Below are 21,254 nucleotides of genomic sequence, written 5' to 3' on the forward strand. Positions count from 1 at the left end.
TTAGAATTTCAATGTATTGGGCAAGGTGAGGGGACACAGTTCAATCCACAACACGGGCCAGCGTCCAGAACTAAGGTTTCAGATACATGGCACCAAGTAAACCATCCCACTCACCTCCAGCTGTTCCAGCCAGCCCATTTGAGCCGCAGTTCATTGTAGAGCAGATATGCACTGATCCTGCTGTGCCTTGCTCAAATCCCTGACCCATAGAGTCCTAAAAAAGGTTACGGTTTCACACCACTGAGTTTGGGGGCATTTTGTTATGCGGCAATGGTTAACGGGAGTAGCCATTTGTTTGGTATTTAGCTAACTCTCCCCACTATAATCTCCATAAAGGGCAAGACCTTTATTTGCTTACTACTACTGTATTCACAGTACCTAAATGAATAATGCCTGGAACATGGCAGGTAATTAAGAAAGAAGGAAGGAAGGAAGGAAGGAAGGAAGGAAGGAAGGAAGGAAGGAAGGAAGGGAGGGAGGGAGGGAGGGAGGGAGGGAGGGAGGGAGGGAGGGAAGGAAGGAGCACATCTTCTATGGTATCTTACAACAAAAAACAGGCAAGGGCTGTATTTCTCATGATGCCCTACAGCAGAGATGAGGCCAAGATAACATTTTCTAAGCAGCTCTACAATTAAAATTGAGGGTAGTTTCACCCTTCCTATGATTCCCTCCCACAGGGGTTGGAGGCTAGGATTACATACATCCACCACGATGCCCTCCAGCAGAGACTGGAGGCTAGGAATACATTTCCCATGATGCCTTACACCAAGAATGGACTGCATCTCCCACGAGACCCTGTGGCAGAGATTGGGCACTAGGATTACACCTCCCAGCATGCCCTCCGGTAAGGATCAGAGGTTTGAGATACATGCCCCTCGATGTCTCACAGCAGATATCCAGGCTCAGGATACTTTTCTCACAATGTTCTACTCCAGAGCTTGTGATCAGGACCTCATCATTAACGGTTCCCAAGATTTTGTTTAGGGATTTCGGTTGCAAGAAATAAAATCCGTTTAAGCTGACTTAAGCAAAACGACAACGTTATTGGAAGTTTAGAATCCAAGCAAGAGCTAGTTCTCTGGGCCTCACCAGGGACAAGAAACAGAATTGAAAAGCTGTGTGAAATCAAGATTGTCTCCCTTTTTCAGAATCTCTCTCTGTCTCTGTCTCTCTCTAAATGTGTAGCTTCCCTTGTGGGCTTCTACTTTATTTTTCTGTCTCTCCACAGACCCCCTTCTGCTTCACCCAGAGTAGCCAAATATGCCCTTGAAATGTCAAGTACCAAGAACCCCTAGTGTCCCAGCTCTAAAATTGTAGCTAGCAGACAGACTCTGATGGGGTCTAGTTTGGGTCAGGCCTCTGCCTCTGACCCTCTCTGCTACAGCCAGGGAGGTTCACATCTAAGTCAGGAAGCTGGTACAGTTGTTCAGGTCGTGAACAAGCATCCACTGCTCTTGCAGTTTTCATGGTATACAGCCCACTCAGCCGGAGCTGGGAAAGCAGCCTCTGTGCGAGAGATCTTACCACAGGATGGGGGACGAACTAAAAAAGTTACCATCACTTGGATGCTTTAATCTGCAAGCAGGGCTGCCTCCACATATTCTATATGAATCAGGGGCAATACAGAGGCCAAGGATGTATGTAACAGGACACTCGGCTCAAAATGGTTGAAACAAAGGAGAAATTGATTATCCTACATGATAAGAGATCATGAGTCAGGGCAGTTCCTGAGTTGACTAATTCAATGTCTTCCGCTAAGTACTAAAAGATCCATTCAGGCTTGTCCACCTCATGGCCTCAAGATGGCCGCTGCAATTCCAGACATCACACCCACATTCAGAGGCAATAACAAAAGGCCATCTCTTCTTGGGCCTCTTTTTTTAAAACAAAGAAGGATTAAGCCAACAATTCCAAGCTGACTTGCTCTCACATTTTATTTGCCTGACGTGTTTCATACACCTATGCCTACAACAATCACTGGAAGGGGGCATAGAACCACAATATTGAGCACATATATTCAGACCCCACTCCTGAGGCTTCCCTCACATCATCTGGCTACTAAAGAAAGGTAGATACCTGAACAAAATCAAGATTCTCTTAAAAAGGAAAAAGGTGGGGTGGTAGGGGGGAGGTGCCTTGGTGGTGCAGTTGGATAAACGTCTTACTTTTTTTTTTTAAGATTTTATTTATTGGGATCCCTGGGTGGCACAGTGGTTTGGCGCCTGCCTTTGGCCCAGGTCGCGATCCAGGAGACCTGGGATCGAATCCCACATCGGGCTCCCAGTGCATGGAGCCTGCTTCTCCCTCTGCCTGTGTCTCTGCCTCTCTCTCTCTCTGTGACTATCCTAAGTAAATAAAAATTAAAAAATAAAAAAAAATTTTAAAAAAAATTTATTTATTTATTCATGAGAGACACAGAGAGAGGCAGAGACACAGGCAGAGGGAGGAGAAGCAGGCTCCATGCAGGAGTCCGATGTGAACTCGATCCCGAAACTCCAGATTGTGTCGTGAGTCGAAGGCAGATGTTCAACCACTGAGCCACCCAGGCGTCCTAACGTCTGACTTCGTTTTGGCTCAGGGTTGTGAGATGGAGCCCTGCATTGGGCTAGCACTCAGCATGGAGTCTGCTTCAGATTCTCTCCCTGTCCCTCTGCCCCTCCTGGTTGCTCTCTCTCTCTCTAAAATAAACAAATCTAAAAAAAAAAAATGTGAGAGGGAATGTGTATCAGGGGAAAAAAATCCACCCAGTCATCCTTCCATAGATGGAAAAACCCAGTCCTTCCTACTGTGTCTGTCTCTTAGGCATCTCCTTTACCCTCATGCCACACTCCCAACAGTTCTGGCCACCAAGCAATTTTCTGTGACATGGGCTGGGTGCCCTACAATTTAACTCAACTCTGACACGATCTACCTGGAGATGGTGTCAGATCCCATATGTTAAGGGCTCAGCCCCACAAGCACAGATTTTCACCTGTGCTTCTGATCTACCAGTTAAAAAATTAGAGGTTCCCAGGACCCCCTCTTTGGATTGGATTAAGTTGCCAGAGTGGCTCACAGAACTGAGGGAAGTAGTTTACTTAGTTACCAGTTCATTATAAAAGAAATGTCAAAGGACACAGGTGAACATCCAGACGGAAGTGAGGCAGAAGGCAGGGTGTACAGGAAGGGGTGCAGAGCTTCCCCAGGTGCACCACTTCCTCAGCACCTTCATGTGCTCACCCACCTAGAAGCCCCCCAAAGCTCTTCATTTGCCACTTTACGGAGGCTTCATCCCATAGGCATGATCATTCTCTAACTCCATTTCCATCCTTCTCCCTTCATTCAAGAGAATGGGGGGCAGGGCTGAAAATTCCAAGCTTCTACTCTTGGCTTGTTCTTTCCAGTGACCAGCTCTCATCCAGGAGCCATCCGGAGGCCCACCCAGAGTCATTAAATTAAAACAAGACATTCTGATTACCCAAGAAATTATAAGGATTTCAGGAGCTCCGTGTCAGGAACCAGGGGCATAGACCAAATATATATTTCTATTATTTCACAGGATGACATTGAGTGAACAACTAACAATGTCTGCACTATCACAATACTTCAAAAATTCAAGAAAGGTCGACTCATGGTGTGCCCATCCCAACACCCCGCCCCAGCAAGCATAGCAGTGGGTTCCCCAATGTAATTTCTGTTTAAAAAAGCTGATTTCACCTCTGAACTGAGGGTGGGGGGAGACTGTAGTTCATGTCTAATTTCATTAGCATAGTCTCATCACCTGGCCATTGATATTGGTTCAGTGATGGTAGGTGGCATCATCTGGGCCAGTGAAATCCAATGAAAGATTTTCTAGGAGCTTCTGGGGGAAGATATTTCCCCATCCTGCTGAAGGAGTTTCTTAAATCTTCTCCTCCCCTTTTTCTCTTCTGCCCTCTGTCTCTTTCATTCTGGCTCTAGCCACGTGTCTTGCCTTTTTCTCTCTCTACCCCTCTCCAGATGAGAAGGAAAAGGTGTGGCCATAGGCATACTCGCCAGCCATTTTGGAGGGCAGCCATTTACCCTTAGGACAGAGAGACAGCCCATGCTGACACTTTTTAAATATGTGACCAAATTCCCTTTCTCTTAAGCCATGTCGCTTAGATTTGCTATCACTTGCATGAAAACTCTAGTGGATAAAGTACCCTGGCATAGGATGGGGACAGGACTACCACTCTCCTGGTGTCCGCAGAAAGGAGAAATGGTGGGTCCCAAAGAATACAGATGAGAGTCCAACCAGTATCTCCTGGGGTGCTCTTCAGCTGGAGTAGGAGACATTGGTTAAAGCTATGGGCAAGGGGACCTACAGGTTCTTGGGGAAAAGAAAACTATTAGCTACCTACCCCCTAACCCAGATCCCTCTCTTCCACCTATCCTAAGACAGAGAATGTGAGGCCTCTTTCCCTAGTTTACAGAAAAGTAAACTGAGAATGGAAAAGGAAAGCAGTTGCTTGGAGCTGTGGTCCTGAGGACACAGAGGTTGATGGGAGATTTGGTCCCCAGGACGGTGAGGATCCTAGAGGTCCTGAGGACTTGGGGTTGTTAGGAGTTTGGGTCTCAAAGACAGATAGGACACTAGGAGCTGGACACTGAGGACAGAAAGGGTATCTGGAGCTGAAGTCCCCTGGTGGGCCTGGGTGTCAAATATTTTGGTAGTGACAGAGATAAAGAGCAAGAATTTTCATAGTTGGCATATCTCAGTTTACCTGATTGTCAAAAGGGCATGGGAGAGGTTGAGATTTTCTTCTTTCCGTGGTTTCTCACTCTTCCTGGGTCCTAAGAGTGATAAACTTGGACCAGGTCTACAAGGTCCCACGGAAGTGGGCTCAGGGAGACCCACTCCCCAGGAGGGAGAAGGAACCACGTCTGGAGGGGTGAGTCAGCAACAATGATGGGAGAGAAGTGGGAAGGGCACACCGAGAGTGGCGGACACCAAGAGATTGGGGCTGGAAGAGCAGGGAAGCTGAGCGGGGAAGCTGGTCGCTCGGGCCTGGGAGGCGTCCGCAGGAGCCTCTCCCTCTCTAGGTCTCCGGACTCAGGCTTCCTTCCAGTTGGTTCACTTGCAGGGGCCCCTTTCGGGAGACTGATGCATAATGTGGAAACACTGGTTCCCGGGTGTGGAAGGGTGGGACCCCAGCCCCGCCCAGCCCCGCCCCTCCCTGGGAGATCCTGGACCTGCCCAGACACCCCTCCGCTGCAGCCTTCCCGGAGCTCGAGAGGGCTCAGTTCACAGCCTGTCATGTGACACCTGCACCTCCACTCACCTGTCCACGGAACATCTCTCACACTCACCTTGCCCACAAAACACTCCTCCTCCCTCAATGCTCACACCCTCACACAACACTACCCTGCGCACACACACACCCTCAGTTACCTTCCGCTCACTCCTACCCCCCCACGACACCTGCACCTTCGCACACCCTTCCACCAACACCCTCACACTCACCTCTTCACCCAACACCGCAACCTCTGCCCTCACCCAGCACCCTCCCGCTCTCCCGCGCCCCCTGCACGCGCCCCCCGCCCGCATCCCCCCAGCTCTTGGGGGTCGCCCCTCCACCAGGACGCCCCCACCCCCGCCCCCGGTCTCTTGGCCCCCGGGTCTCGCGCCTCTGCTGTCCCGGCCCGGGCCCCGCCCCGGCCCCGCCCCGGCCCCGGCGCCCCGCCCCCGGGCGGGCAGGGGGCGGGGCTCGGGGGCGGGGCGGGCGGCGCGGGCGGTGCAGGTGCCGGGCCGGGAGCGAGCGGCGGCGGCGGCGGCGGCGGCGGTGGCGGCGGCGGCACCATGGGCCGGGCCCGGCGCTTCCAGTGGCCGCTGCTGCTGCTGTGGGCGGCCGCGGCGGGGCCAGGTAGGGTCGGGGGCCGGGGTCGGCCGGCCGGGCCGGGGCGGGGGGCGCGCTGCGGTGACAGCCCGGCTGCCGCGGGGCCGCAGAGGCCGAACAATGCGCGCGGGGCCGGGCCGGGCCCCCTCCCCGGGACAAAGCGCAGCGCGGGCCGGGAGCCGGGAGCCGCGAGCGGGGGAGGGGGCGCGGGCCCCGGCCGCTGTGCCGCAGCCCCCCCACCCCGCAGGCCCGGATCCTGGCGGGGACAAAGGGACCGAGACCACCCCCCCACACACAAGCCCGCCTGCTCCGGGCCGGTCCCGCTGTCCTTCTGTCAGGTCCCTAGGTCCCTCTGTCCGCCTGTCTCCGGGTCTCTCAGTCTCTCTCCTTGTCTCCCTACCCTTGTCCTCTGTCCCTCAGTCTGGAAGTCCTGTCCCCCTGTCTATCCCCCTTTCCCCTTTCCTCCCTGTCCCCCACCTCTCGATCCTTCCTTTGTCCCCCACCTCGGTCCCTTGGTCTCGGTCCCTTTTTACTGGGTCACTCTGTCCCCCCATCATCCTCTCTATTCCCCCTTCTCTGTCCCTCTATATTTCTGCCCTCCCTCTCTGTCCCTGTCTCACTGTCACCCTTGTTTCTCTGTCCCCCATCTGTCCCATCCCCTCGTCTCTATCCCCTGTTTTTCTTGCCTATTTCTCTAGCCCCCTCTGTCACCTCTCTCCCTCATGCCCCCCCACTCCATCCCCCCTCTCTCTGTCCCAGGGTGTCCCTGTCCACGGCCTCCCTGCCTCCCCTCTCTACTCTTACAACCTCTTCCATCTCCATCCTTCATTCCTCCATCCCTTTATCCCTCTGTGCCCCTGGAGAGGAATTGAGTCAGACAGGGCACCCTGAAGGGCCTTGGAGGGAAATGTGTGTGTGTGTATGTGTGTGTGTGTGTGTGTGTGTATGTGTGCGGGGAAGTGTGTGAGGAACCTTGGCATGTGGGCACACACGTGGATTCAGCAAATGCCTCGCAAATGCTGCCCCTCCCCACCCATTCACACAGCCAGGCCGTAACTTACAGAGAAGCCCCCCATCCAGGACATCCAAGGAGCCAACCACATGTTCTCATCCCACACTATGAAAAGCCGGAGACCTCCAAGATAGGGTGACCCTGAGGCTGGGGACAAGGTCAGGAAACGTCACCCACACACTCACACTCTCACACTGCACGTGCCTGGAACCTACCAGCGGTCACCCCCTCCCCAGTGGGGAAGGCCACTCTTAGGAGGAGCGTTAGGAGGAGCGGATGACTGGGAAGTGGCAGGGCAGCAGTGGAAGGGCAGGAAGCCATGGAACGATTTGGGAGAGGCGTGTAGCCAGATGGCCCAGGGCTGGGAGCCTGGGTTTAAATCCCACCTCCTGCCATTTGCCCCAGCAGCGAATGTCCAGCACCCTCCTCTCTCTGGGCCTCAGTTCCCCTTTCTGTAAAGTGAGGATGTTGAACTCAGTGACCTGAAAGGGAACTCTAGCTCAGATATCCCAAGGTGTTTCTGGCAAGTTGGGTGAGGTTACAATTCACCCCCTCCCCCCCATCCCTGCAGGGTTTGAGGCAGAGTCTCCCTCTCATCAGGACAAGGCTAGGGGCAAAGCTGACCTCTCACGCTGCACCTTGCTTTTTCCTACAGTCTTCTGACATTGCTCAGAACTTTCATCATTTCTTCCATTCTTTGCAGCAGATATGCCACAATTTCCCAGATGAGTGCTTTGGTACCTTAGCTACATTGCCATCCAATTTTATTTTTCTTTCTTTTGTAGGCCCCCAAACCAGGTTCATAGAATCCTAGAACCTGTGAGTCCAGTAAATAAAGAACCTGAGGGTATCTTTAAACACTGACATCTTCAGGATTCTAGAATCCCAAAGTCTTTAGAATCTTGACACCTTTAAAATTATAGAACCTTGATAGCGTTAGGATTCTAACCTCTTGACATCTTTAAAATTCTGAGACCTTGACCTCCGGGAGATCCTGAGTCCTGACACCTCTGACATCCAGAATCTTGACAGCTTAGAATCATTGGATGGATTCTCAGAATCAGAAAAGGTGGCCTGAGATGACTGGAGACTCTTTTCTCCAGCATTCCTGGGAGGTGGCTTGATAGGCTGGTTTCTCCTTTCGTTGTAAAGTCACTGCTTCCTAGCACCCTAATCTCTTTTGTAAACTTTCTCTAAATTAAACAGTGTAGAGCTTTATAAGTTGGGAGAGAGCTGGGTGTCATGGGGAGCACTCTGGACTGGGAACTGAGGCACCGGCTACTCTGGGGTAATTTTGTGTCAGCTTTTGTCACTCCCTGATCTTCATTTTCCCCTTCTGTACAGCATGGGCTAGGGAGCTGGAGTACATGGTGTTAGAGGGCCCTGTCTGCTTTCCTTCCCACTGGATATATCTGAATGACCTTGGCCACCAGCTTTTAGGGGTTGCCTGTGGTCCCCACATCATCTTCCTCTTAAGTCCACCCTCTTCCTCTCTCTCTCCTTGGCCAGCCAGCAGGAATGGAGATGGAAGATGGGGTCCATTTGTGCCCTTTCAAAAACGAATTCTCTCTTTCCTGGCTTACACATCTGCCAAGAATACTGGAGAAGGATGATGAGATTTATGCCAAAGGAAAGAAGGGCCCAGGGTAGGCAGGCGAGAGGAAGTGGGAAAGAGGGAAATACACCCTGCCTGCCCAGATGCATGCAGGCAGAACCAGAGATCCACAGACCAGGGATTGGATCGAGCAGAAAGGGGCTGAGGAAACAGATATCCAGATACAAAGACAAAACAGAGAGACTGTGAAGAGTTAGGGGGCTTTGTAGAAGGAGGGGGCTTGTTAGTGCCAAATGTTTTCCTCCCAAGTGATTCACTTTTCTCTGCTAAAGTTCCAATAGGCCACTCTGAGGGTAGGGGAACCTTCCCCCAATATGAGTCATCCCGGGGTACAGGTCTTGGGAGGTTTCTGTCACTGATCCCCACCCACCCATCCAGTCCCCAGAGGACTCGTTCAGAGGTCAGGTTCTGCAATGGATTCCAAGACCTTAGACACAGCAAGGCTTGGGCCTGGGGTGGGTTAATGTCGTGCGAGCCTGGCCTGTCCCCGACTTGGGGAACACAAAGGCAGCTTTCTCTCTCTGGGTGGGGGAGTTGAGGACTTGCCAGCACCCAATGGCCTATGGCATCAAGACCCAAGCACCCACTGGTTTCTGCCAGTGCAGACCCCAGGCCCATACCAGGCCCATAGGTCCTCTGGGAACCAGGCACCAAGGCTCCTCTGCAGGCACTCAGTGAGGCAAGAGGGCAGTGACAGAGCCTGGGTGCTCCTGGGAGGGGGTGAATAGAGGGCACTGGGGGTGGAGGATAGGACAGTGAGGGCTCAGTGCAGGCTCGCACCCTTCCGGGAGCAGGAATTCCCCTGTGACCCCACACCCAGGGGGAACCTCCCACCCCCGGCTGGGCCTGAGGCCTGGAATCTAGGGAGTTCCGAACATCCCAGGAACGTGGGGGCCACAGGGGGTACTTTGTGCGTGAGGTTGCTGACTCACCCCTACGCCCCCACCTGATGCTTGGTCCCTAGATAGGAGGGGGTTCAGGGGCTGCGGAAAGACGGGACTGTGGTTCTGAGGGTTGAGTCTGTGGACCAGAGTCAAGTTTCCAGGAGGGGAGGGGCTGGGGGCCAGGACTCCTGGGTCTGAGGGAGGAAGGGGCTGGGGGCCTGGATTCCTGGGCCTGAGGGAGAAGGGAGCTGGGGGCCAGGACTCCTGGGTCTGAGGGAGGAAGGGGCTGGGGGCCTGGATTCCTGGGCCTGAGGGAGGAGGGAGCTGGGGACTGGACCCCTGGGTCTGAGGGAAGAGGAGCTGGGGGCCTGGACCCCTGGGTCTGAGGGAGGAGGGGCTGGGGTTTTAGACTCCTGGGTCTGAGGGAGACGGCCAAGGGTCCCAGGCAGACACATGTGTCGGGGGAGGAGGGGGCTGGGGGCTTGGACTCCTGGGTCTGAGGGGAGAAGAGGGCTGAGGGCCTGTACTCCTAGGAATGGAGGTACAGACTACTGAGTCCTGAGAAAGGAAGGGGCTGGGGTTCCCACTTCAGGTTTCCGATGGAGGAGGGGCTGGGACCCTGATGCCTAGGTCCTGCGAATACAGGCGCCTTCACAAGGCTGAGCTGGGGAAGAATTGATGCTTTGTGCTAGGATGTTCGGACTCCGCCATTGATGGGGGGCTGAGGGGGGGTTCATTCAGGACGCAGGGATGTACCACCTCCCTAGGGGAGGAAGTGGGGGAAGGAGGCATGAAACCATGAGCCCCCTGGGGAGCGGATACAGAGGGGGTGGCTGTGACCTTCCCGGAACCATGACCTTGAGACTCCCTTGGGTATTCGCTGACTCAGGACCCAGGAAGTGCTCCCCCCACCCCCTTTAGTCTCCGTGGAAACATCCACCAGCTGTATACTCTGGACCCCTGGCTCCTGGGTCCTGACGGAGGAGGGGGCTGGAAGCCCAGACTCCTGGGTTTGAAGGGGGAGAAGGCTGGGGCTCAGGACTTCTGGGGTTGAAGGAGGAGGAGGCTAAGAACCCAGACTTCTGGATCCTGATTGGAGGAGGGGGCTGGGAGCCTGGGCTCCTGGATCCGGGGGAGAAGAGGCAGTTGGGAGCTGGATTCCTGGGTCTAAGGGAGGAGAGGGCTGGATTCTGGGTCTCTACACATCACCTGCTCAGCCACTTTTTCCCAAGCTCTCCCCAGTCCGTTTTTCCAGGCACCATTCCCATGACGACTCTAGGCTGTCAACACAGTTTAAAGGGCCAGTGCCCCAGTCCCCAAAGCTTAGCCCTCTCTAGACCAGAAAGTCCCGCCTTCACCACCCCCCAACCCCCCAACCCCGAAACAAAAGCTCCTGGAACATTAATATTCTAGGCACAGACACTGTTGGTTACTGACTCCTCGAGAGGGGGAGGGAACAAGACAAAAGCCCCCCACCCTCACCCCATGTGCACCCTCAAGCAGAGAGCAGAGGAATAATTGCGGGGGGTGGGGGGGCAGATGCTGAGGTCCTGATGGCTCCCGGGAGGTGTTGAGTTTCTACCACTGGCCTGCCTGGGACCCCTGAGCCTCATTCTCCACATCTGTAAAATGGGGGGCTTGCAGTGGGTTAGCCCTAAGGTCCAAGATCCATGGATTTTTTTTTTAAGCACCAGAGTGTGCAGGCAGGCCAGTTTTCATGTGTATGGGCATGTTTCTGGAGTTATAATAACAGCAGCTTTGCAGGAAAGGCTCCCTGAGCTCCAGGCACTGGTCTAATCCCTATAAGATAGGCACTGGCATCATCCCCATTTTACACCAGAGCATCTGAGGCTCAGAAAAGTCTTGCCACTTGCCCAAGGTCACAGAGATGGCCTGTGGGCCAGCTGAGATCAACCCAGATATTCACAGGGAGAATAACGATGTTGTAAAGTTGTTGTGAGGCAGAAATGAAATGCTGCCTGACACACACCCTTCATTCGTCCATCTCCCAGACACTGACCAAGTCTCAGACCACCTCTAGGCACCAAGGCGACTGTGGTCAAATCAAGGGGCGCCATCCCTGCCTTCGTGGGGTGTAGATTTTACTGATGGGGGGGGAAAGCACAATAAATAAGCAAATTAACAAAATAACTTCAGTGACATTCCTGTAGAAGAAAATAAAACCCATGGTGATGACACAGAAGGTATTCTGGAGGAGGAGGGATGGGATGTGAGCAGAGGTCTCATCGAGGAGGTGTGGATGTCAGCAGAGACCGGAAGGAGAGAGCAGGAGGCAGTTGTGGGAAGATCAAGGGCGAAGAACATGCCAGGCAGAGGGTAGTGCAAGGGCCGTGAGGTGGGATCAGGCTCAGGGAGTCTGAGGAATGTCAAGGCCAGTGAGCCTAGAGCGCAGAGAGTAGGGGGGTAGGGTGGGAAGGTGGGTGGTGGTGGCTGGAACTGCGGTCAGGGCAGGGCCAGGCCACATAGTACCCAGGGAAGGAGTTGAGATTTTATTTGAAGCATCACGGGCAGCCTTCAGAGCATTTTTAGCAACTTGATCTGATTCACCTTCTTGAAAAACCCATCTGGCTGCTGTGTGCAGAATGGCCTGAGGGGAGGCAGGCATGGAAGCAGGGAGCCCCCATGAGTAGCTCCAGAAGGTTAAGGTAAGAGACGGTGTCATCGGACTGGGGTGGTGGCAGAGGAGGTAAACAAAAATGAAGTGATCTGGGATTTGCTTTAGAGGTGGATGGGTAGACCTTGCTGATGGGATGGGTGTCAGAGTGAGGGAAAGGTTTTTGGCCTGAGCAACTGGGTGGATGGTTGTGATATTTACTGAGATTGAAAAAAACACAGGAAGGAAAATCTTTGGTGCCAGGACTAGACATGCTAAGCTTCATATTTCAGGAGGTGCTAAATTAACCCCTAATAGTGGCTTAAATATTAAATATAACCCCCCTACAAAGCATTATATTGAAACCTAAGAGAAGTCCAGAAGTAGGCATCCAGGGGTTTTGAGGCAGTTTCACATCATCACCTGAAAAGACTCAGGCATCTTCCAGCTCTTAGTTCTACCATCCCTACTGCCTTTGTTCTCTTTCCAAAGTGGTTGCCAGGACTCCAGGCATCACATCTTAGTTCCAGGCAGCATAAAGGTGACCTGGAAGAAAAAGGATTTGTCCACTTTCTTCGGGAAGTCCTCCCAAAATTACCACATGAATTACCAGAGAAAGTACTTATCCTTATATCAAACTGGACAAAACTTTGTCATGTGGCCTCCCTTAGCTGCAAGGGAGTCTGGGAAATATCTTTTTCTGCTGGACATAGGGCAGCCATGAATACAATCAAGGTTCTTTTATGGAAGGGGAAAAAGGGAATTATGAATGCTGGGTAGAAAGCTAGCTGTCTCTGCCTCCGTCCTCCAGAATTAATCTTTTCTACCCCTCAGCATCCAAATCAGGTTACCTAGTCCTCTTACAGGGAACATAACGCTTCTGATGGGCTATTACAGTGATTTGTGTGTACCTCCCCATAAATCTGGAAGGCCTTCCAGGGCAGGGACCTCATCTGACTCATCTCTGGGCACCCAGCCCCTAAACACCTACCTACTGCTCAGGAAACACTCGAATCAATGGGACAGAATGTGAGAGACACGAAGCTATAGTTATCTCACATTGAAAGGTAAATAACCAGATCTGATCATGGCACTTTTCCTGCTTTATAACCTCCCTCCACCAGCCTTCAGGATAAAAGCTCATCTCCTAGCTTGGCATTTGTGGCCTGTCACAAATCCCAAGCCCATCCCACAACCCCACCCAGACAGCCAGGGTGGAAAATATGGGTGCAAAATGCGGAACTAGGGAGCTCTGGATGCAGATCCTGGCCCTACCACTGCCTCTCTGACGACTGCCTTGAGCGAGTCATTTTCTCTCTCTGGACCAATGTTCTTATCTCTAAAATGGGAATTAAAAAAAAAAAAACCCAGGGATTGATAACAGTGCCTAACTTAATTCAGGTATTGCAGTGATGAAGTGGGAATTGTATGGCTGATACCCTCAGCACAGAGCTTGGCACAGCGAGTGCCTAACAAACACTAGCTAGAGCTACCACTATGTGGTTATTTTATGTTGAAGATGACCGTGATAAATGATGCTGGTGATCCTGATGCTGATTAACCCCAGCTTTGAGCTTTACTCTAGGCTACTGCCTCTGCTAAAAGTACACCCTTACTAATCCCCTACCTTGCTCCTCTGATGGATTAATCAGGGTAGGTTAACTGCAATAACATGAGCCCTGAAAATTGCAACGGCTTAACAAAAAAGTGAATTTCTCATTCATGTTACAGTCCTGGGCAGGTAGGTCACAGGCGGCAGGGGGCAGTCAGTCAGGGCCCCGGGCTCCTTCTAGCTTGTGATCCTGTCCTTTAGACTCCTCGGGGGTCCTCTCCATTCGTCCAGCAAGAAGGATTGTGAGTGATGTGAGCCAGGCTGAAAGGGGTGGGTCTCTGTTCCACCTACATCCCATCGGGCAGAGATTAGTCACATGGCCCCAACTAAAGTACGAGGGATCCTAGGAAATGTAGCCCAGTCCTGTGTTGTACCAGTTAACTTTAGTGGTGTGACAGACCTTCCAAAATGTGGTAGGTTTTTTTTCAAGATTTTAATTTTTTATTCATGAGAGACACACAGAGAAGCAGAGACACAGGCAGAGGGAGAAGCAGGCTCCCTGCGGAGAGCTCAATGCAGGACTCTATCCCAGGACCCCAAGATCACGACCTGAGCCGAAGGCAGATGCTCAACCGCTGAGCCACCCAGGCGTCCCCAAAATGTGTTAGCTTTAAACGACAGTTGCATTATCTGCTATGACTCTGGAAGTCAGAGATTTGGACTGGATTGGTTGGGCAGGTCTTCTCTTGGTCTCAGCTGGAGTCACTCATGTGGCTGCAGTCGCCTGGGGCTAGATGGGCCAGGATGGCCTCACTCACGTGACTGGCAGTTGGTGCTGGCTACTGGCTGGGCTTCTCTCTCCATGTGGTCCCTTACCTTCAAGGAAGCTAGTCTGGGTATCTTCACCTGATAGTCTCAGGGCAGCAAGAGGGTGTGAATGGAAACTCAAGGGCTGGGCTCCAGAACTCATACAATATCACTTTTAGGAAATTCTGTTGTCCAAAGCATGTCACAGGGTCTGCCCAGATTCACAGGGTCGGAGTGCCTCCTTAATGAGAGGAGGACCAGAGTCAACTTACAAAGGGAATGTACAAGGATGGGAAGAATATTGTGGCCGTCTTTGCAGATAAACAAGGTGTGCCCAGGTGTGAACGATGGGATTTGGTGAACACATAGCAGTTTCCCACACCTGGTGAACTGCTCACTCAAGATCTGGATCCAAGAGAGCTTTCTTCCATAACCTTCTCTGATCACCCATCTCCCTAGGCGGCCTTAGTCTCTCCCTTCCTCTGGGCTCCCAGCGTGCCCTGTGCTGCCCCTACTAGAGCACATACCACTAGGTCCTGACTGCAGCTCCTCTGGAGCAGGTTTTCTCCATCTCCCAGAGTCCAGCCCTCAGGAAATGTTGGATGCAACGAAATGAATGAGAGGGGAAAGAGAGATTGGAAATTTGGATGGGAGAGGAATGGAGAGAGAAAAGACTGAATTGCAGCCCCGAACGAGTCTTTCTGTCTACTGGTCCAGGGGCTGGACAGGAAGTACAGACAGAGAACGTGACCGTGGCCGAGGGAGGGGTGGCCGAGATAACCTGCCGTCTGCACCAGTATGATGGTTCCATAGTTGTCATTCAGAACCCCGCCCGGCAGACCCTCTTCTTCAACGGGACCCGCGGTGAGTGCTGGGGTAGGGAATCCCACCTCTTGGGGGAGGAGGAGGGGTGGGTCCTGAAGGAAGACGGATGGAGAGTGTGGACTCTCCCGTCCTGACCGAGCATGGGAGCTAGGGGTCCGGACCCCTGGCCCTGTGTGTGGGCAGGAGGGCCTGAATCATTCTGGGTCCCCAAGGGAGTTCCTAGGTGGGCCCCTTGGATGCACAGGTACCGCTGGCTGGAGAACAGATGCAGAGCGCAGGTCTCTAAGCTCCAGGCGGAAGGCCCGGACCCCTGGGGCCAGGATTTCCCCAGCTTCATCCCTTCCTGCACGTCCTGTCTAGCCCTGAAGGACGAGCGTTTCCAGCTTGAGGAGTTCTCCCCCCGCCGCGTGCGGATCCGGCTCTCAGATGCCCGCCTGGAGGACGAGGGAGGCTACTTTTGCCAGCTCTACACGGAGGATACCCACCACCAGATTGCCACGCTCACTGTATTGGGTAACGCCTCCCTCTCCTCACACTCATCCCCTCCTCCTTTCTGCTCTGCCTAGCCCTTCTCCTGAGACCTGAGGTTTGGTTTTAGCCTGGTTGTTTTTATCCCCCTGGACACCGGCCCCAGTAGACACGCCCGGCCTTACAGACCGCCCAGCCCGTGTTTGATCTCTGCCCCCAGCCCCGGACCCTCGTTCTCCCAGTTACGTTGAGTCCACCTCGGTGTCTCCGCTGAGCGCCCCCCTTACCTCTCTCCCCCTACGCAGTGGCCCCAGAGAACCCCGTGGTGGAGGTCCGGGAGCAGGCGGTGGAGGGAGGCGAGGTGGAGCTCAGCTGCCTAGTTCCGCGGTCCCGCCCTGCCGCGGTCCTGCGCTGGTACCGCGACCGCAAGGAGCTCAAAGGTACTACCTGGGGGGAGGAGGGGGCGGAGGGAGGGGTGGGATGAGAGGAGGCGCGGCCTGGGGAAGAGGGCGCAGGCGGACACTGGCCCCTCAATTTGGAATGAATTGCTAGAGGAGAGGGCGTGGGAGTGGAAAAGGGAGGAGCTGGGGCGCCGGGTGGCTCAGTGGTTGAGCGTCTGCCTTTGGCTCAGGTCGTGGTCCCGGGGTCCTGGGATGGAGCCGGGCAGGGAGCCTGCTTCTCCCTCTGCCTGTGTCTCTCTCTGCCTCTTTCTCTGTGTCTCTCATGAATAAGTAAATAAAATCTTAAAAAAGAAAGAAAGAAAGAAAGAAAGAAAGAAAGAAAGAAAGAAAGAAAGAAAGAAAGAAAGAAAGAAAGAAAGAAAAGAAAAGAAAGAAAGAAAAGAAAAGAAAAGAAAAGAAAAGAAAAGAAAAGAAAAGAAAAGAAAAAAGAAAGGAAGGGAGGGAGGCGCTTTGGGAGGAGGCACCTGCGGCCGGCAGCGAGGCTCAGGGAGGGGCGTGGCTCGGAGGCCCCGGGGCGAGGCCGGCGGACCAGGCGCGCAGCTGGGGAAGGGGCCTGCGCTGGTTTGGGCCCGGGGAGCGGGGTGGGTGCGCTCGCTCCCCTCGGTGCGCGGGGCCGCTGGAACCCTGGCCTGACGGCGTCCCCGCCGGGCCTGGCAGGGGTGAGCAGCGGCCAGGAGAATGGTAAGGTGTGGAGCGTGGCGAGCACCGTGCGGTTCCGCGTGGACCGCAAGGACGACGGCGGTATCGTCATCTGCGAGGCGCAGAACCAGGCGCTGCCCTCCGGACACAGCAAGCAGACGCAGTACGTGCTGGACGTGCAGTGTAAGTGCCCGGCGGGCCGGGACCCCGGGGGCCCGAGGGTCCCAAGGCCAGCTGCTTGCCCCCCGGGAGGGTGGCCAGCCCCGCGTGTGAGCCGGACCACCACTCTCCCATCTCACTGCCGCCCACAGACTCTCCCACGGCCCGGATCCATGCCTCCCAAGCTGTGGTGAGGGAGGGAGACACGCTGGTGCTAACGTGTGCTGTAACGGGGAACCCCAGGTGAGCTCTTGGTCCCGACAAGACGACGACTGGGGACTCGGACACCTGTGTCTCGGGAAAGAGGGACACTGTGAACAGAGGCGCCTGGGCCCCTGACTTGTGCGTCCCGAGGGAGGAGGAGTCTGGGGGCTTGGACTTGTGGATCTAGAGGAAGGAGTCTGGACTCCCGGATCGTGCTGGGGCGGGAGGCTAGGATTCTTGAGACTGGTGTGGGGTGGAGGCTGGGTCCGGGACTGTAGGTTTTATTGGAAGGATGGGGCCAGTAAGATGCTACTTATGAAGATGATTACCGAGGAAGTCAGAATTGGATGTTGGCACTCGTGTCCCCAACTTTCACTATACTTTACTCACGCCCAGGCCAAACCAGATCCGCTGGAACCGCGGGAACGAGTCTTTGCCAGAGCGGGCCGAGGCGGTCGGGGAGACGCTTACGCTGCCAGGCTTGGTATCAGCAGATAACGGCACCTACACTTGCGAGGCGTCGAACAAGCACGGCCACGCGAGGGCGCTCTATGTACTCGTGGTCTACGGTGAGGGCGGGCCGCGGCAGGCCTGGGGGCGGGGCTCAAGGTGGGGGCGGGGCCTCGTCGAGGTCTCCGGGAGTCCTGGGCGGGGCGGGGCCTTGGGAGTGGGCGAGCTGGATTGGACGGTTCCAGGCCCGCTGGGGGTGTTTGAGGGGCCTGGGCAAAGGGTGATTCCTTGGGGTCAACAGCCAACAGAATTCCTGGAGTTCTGCGGCCAGATTGACCATCTGGGTTCAGACTGGGCTCTGCAGCGTCCCATATGGGTAACTTTGCATGTTAGTTTCCTCACCGGTTAAGTGGAAATAAATAGCACCTACCTCATAGGATTGTGAAGATCATTCGAGCTAAATATACAGAGCGGTGGGAATGGCCCCTAGCACAAAATAAGTGTTACGTGTTTAGCCTTTGTGGCAGCAGGGCAGGAATTTTAGAAGTTGTTGGGCCCTCGCTCAGCATTTTATTTTATTTTTAAGATTTTATTTATTCATGAGAGACAGAGAGAGAGAGAGAGAGAGAGAGAGAAGCAGAGACATAGGCAGAGGGAGAGGCAGGCTCCCTGCGAGGAGCCCCAAGCGGGACTAGATCAGGACCTCCGGATCACGACCTGAGCCAAAGGAAAAGACGCTCAACCGCTGAGCCACTCAGGCGTGCCTCTAGCTCTGCATTTTAGATGCCCGGAGCGTTTTAGACAAGATGGGAAGGGACTTGGACCTGAGGTTCTGTGGGTCAAAGGAGTGGAGGGAAAAGGGATGTGCTGTATCTGTCCTTTGGGGATGGGGGTGGGTGGATGGGCAGAAGCGGGATAGTGTTGGCGAAATGACTCAGGGCCTGGGTCGGGCAGCGTACCAACCAACATGCACGCATTCTTCGTGGGAGTGGAGCATCAGGAAAGTCTGGAGCCAGGACAAGGGGCCAGAAGTGGCAGTGATTTGAGGGCCGTGACGCGGACAGGCGAGGCTGGTTGTGTGCATTGGTTTATGAGATCAGCAGCGGTGGGGCCGGGCTGGGACCGTCCTCTGATGACCTGGTCCTGCGCCCTGTCCCTCTGCAGACCCGGGTGCGGTGGTAGAGGCTCAGACGTCGGTGCCCTACGCCATCGTGGGCGGCATCCTGGCGCTACTGGTGTTTCTGATCATATGTGTGCTGGTGGGCATGGTCTGGTGCTCAGTACGGCAGAAGGGTGAGTGGGGGCGGGGTCTGAATCCAGCGAGGGGTGTGGTTTGGGGGTTCGGACGGGGGCGGGGCCCAGAGCCTGCGTTGGAAATAGGGCAGGCGTGCAGCGGAGGAGATTAGGGGTTAGGGGTAGGGAGACTTACATCCGGGATTCGAGACCTGCGGGGACCAGAGGCCAAGATTCCAAACGGGCGGACCTTGGCCGCGACTCTAAAAGGGATGAATCGTTGAAGGTGAATTAATTCACCCTAGGTTTGAATAAAACAATTTATCTTCCTAATTGTTGGATTTGTTGGGAGCAGAGCAAGGGGACACCACTGAGAGAACGGATAAGGGTGGTCTTTCAATGAACTCGTGGAGTCTTCCTAATTCTGCTTTTACCTCTTTCTCTGCCCCTGTTTCGCTCTGCCCTGGCCTTGATTCCCTCTCCCTGCATGTTCTGTTTCTCCATCTTACTTCCCCTGGTATGTCTTGTCTGTCTCCCTCTTCCCGTATATCTCTGTCCAACTCCTGCATCTACATACATGTTGCCTCTGCCTGGGGGTCTGTAACCCCTCAGGCTCCTATCTGACCCACGAGGCCAGTGGCCTGGATGAGCAGGGAGAAGCAAGAGAAGCCTTTCTTAATGGCAGCGACGGACACAAGAGGAAAGAAGAATTCTTCATCTGACCCCACCTCCACCCAGGCCTGGGCCTGGTCCTGGGCTGGGGTCTACCCCACTGCCAGCTGCAAAGACATTTACCAGAGTCTGGGATGGTGGGCTTCTCCCCCCACCACTAACACCTCAGACATTTGGGCAGGGATGGGGGTGTCGGATCCCGGGTCTCTGAAAGGGCCAGAAGCAAGGGCCCAGAGGTCTGGGCCCCCCAGGGGGCAGGGGCCGAAGGTCCAAACCCCCCAAGTCCAGGGAGGGCGGTAGGGATTGGGTTGGGGGAAGATAACTGGGGGAAGGCCAGGGCCCCTAGGCTGCAGAACCAGGTCTTGTGGGGAGGGTGTCAGATTCTGGGAAGGGTGGGGTGGGCAGGGAAGGGGAACACAGATTTCTTTGGGGGTCCTAGACCCCATGCCAGCCATTGTAGGAGTTCCACAGAGCTCTGGGCACCTCTTTGCAAAGCCATGTTTGCACGGTGGGGGTAAGGGTGGGGGGAGGGCATGGAAACAGGGATTCTGTGTCTTTGTGTCATAACTTTGATGGGGGTGGTGAGGGAGACAGCCCCAACTCTTCAATCCCCAGGTTCCTGGGCTCCCCATCCCTCCACCTCTCCCCCCCATATCTGTCCTATCCATATTTGTCTCCTTGTCCACCCACTCCTGGGGGGCCTTCCCCATCTCTCCTCCAGGCCCTCCAGGGAGAGGGAAAGGAGTTTGGGGGGGGTGCGTTGGTCTCTATGGTTTTTATATATAATATATTAAAAAAAATTAAAAATCTGTATGAAAATATCAGATTGCACCCCCCTCCCCTCTTTCCTGGCTTTTGCCCCCTTTTTCTTGTAAAAAAACAAAACAAAACAAAACAAACACATTTTGTACAGGGAGGGGAACGGGGAGGGGGTTTGGCAATCCCACTAACCACCATTAAACTGAGGAGAGAACAAGTGTCTGGGGTGGCTGTGTGTCTGTCCCTCTGCCCAGAGCTGCACTATGTTGGGAGGGGAACTGAACCAAAGGAGGGAGGAGGGAGAGGAGTAAGATGGCTGCTTGTGGACGGTACAAGCCAGGAGAGGGCCCTTCCCTTTTCAAGGGCACCTCCACCCTTCTAAGAAATATGCTTTTTTTTCCTGGCCACTTCAGGTGCCAAAAGTCACTGAGTCTTGTCTCTTCAGTACCCACTGAGCTACCCCGTCCCCAGCCAATGGCCCGAATCCTTCCCCTGGTTTACCCCTATCCCTGACATCAATCTCCAAAGGATCTTGCAATTAACTCACATTGCACCCTTATAACACCTGCCCCTGCTCTGCTCAAAACCTTTCCCTAGCTCCCCATCACCTCTAGGTCAAGTCAAACCACTTTAGCCTGGCATTTCCTGCTCCTCATTCATTCAACTAAATTTTAGGTGGGTGTTTCTAATTTTAGACTAAAACATATATTGACCTCTTTGTGCCAGATGCTGCTCCAAGATCTGGAGATGCCATAGTGAATAAAACAGGCAAATATTAGGTGTTCTAGATGCCTTAGCACTAACCTGAAACTTGATCCTGTTCTAGGCACTGAGGACCCAAAGAAAAAGGGTGACTCCATTCTTACCCTCAGGCAGAGCTTCCATGAGGAAAACGACAGCAGCAAGGAAGCAAAAAAACAAACAAACAAAAAAAAAAAAACACTTAATTTCAGATTGCCATAGGTGCCCTTAAGATAAAATGCAGAGTAAGGGGATATGGAGTATTATTAACTTATCATGGAAAAGTTTGAACACAGAAGTAAACAGAACAGGACAATGAAGT

At 53.9% G+C, this 21,254-nt stretch overlaps 1 protein-coding gene across 1 annotated transcript; it reads left to right on the forward strand.

The window, feature by feature from the left end:
- The first annotated feature begins 5,759 nt into the window (after positions 1-5,759).
- On the forward strand, positions 5,760-19,802 carry CADM4 (cell adhesion molecule 4). The gene is made up of 9 exons (XM_055310777.1): positions 5,760-5,864; positions 15,039-15,185; positions 15,507-15,659; positions 15,920-16,054; positions 16,733-16,897; positions 17,026-17,116; positions 17,474-17,646; positions 18,692-18,820; positions 19,373-19,802. The coding sequence occupies exons 1-9, from the start codon at positions 5,801-5,803 to the stop codon at positions 19,480-19,482; spliced, it is 1,167 nt and encodes a 388-aa protein (XP_055166752.1). The 5' UTR covers positions 5,760-5,800; the 3' UTR covers positions 19,483-19,802.
- Positions 19,803-21,254: the final 1,452 nt, after the last annotated feature.

This window comes from Nyctereutes procyonoides, unplaced genomic scaffold (assembly GCF_905146905.1).
Source record: "Nyctereutes procyonoides isolate TBG_1078 unplaced genomic scaffold, NYPRO_anot_genome, whole genome shotgun sequence".
NCBI lineage: Eukaryota > Metazoa > Chordata > Mammalia > Carnivora > Canidae > Nyctereutes > Nyctereutes procyonoides.

Bases quoted from the DNA above. Each gene is read 5' to 3' on its own strand.
- CADM4 (XM_055310777.1), top strand. From the start codon at position 5,801: ATGGGCCGGGCCCGGCGCTTCCAGTGGCCGCTGCTGCTGCTGTGGGCG. The intron at 5,865-15,038 runs GTAGGGTCGGGG...CTACTGGTCCAG, and splicing joins GGCGGCCGCGGCGGGGCCAG to GGGCTGGACAGGAAGTACAG. The intron at 15,186-15,506 runs GTGAGTGCTGGG...CGTCCTGTCTAG, and splicing joins CTTCTTCAACGGGACCCGCG to CCCTGAAGGACGAGCGTTTC.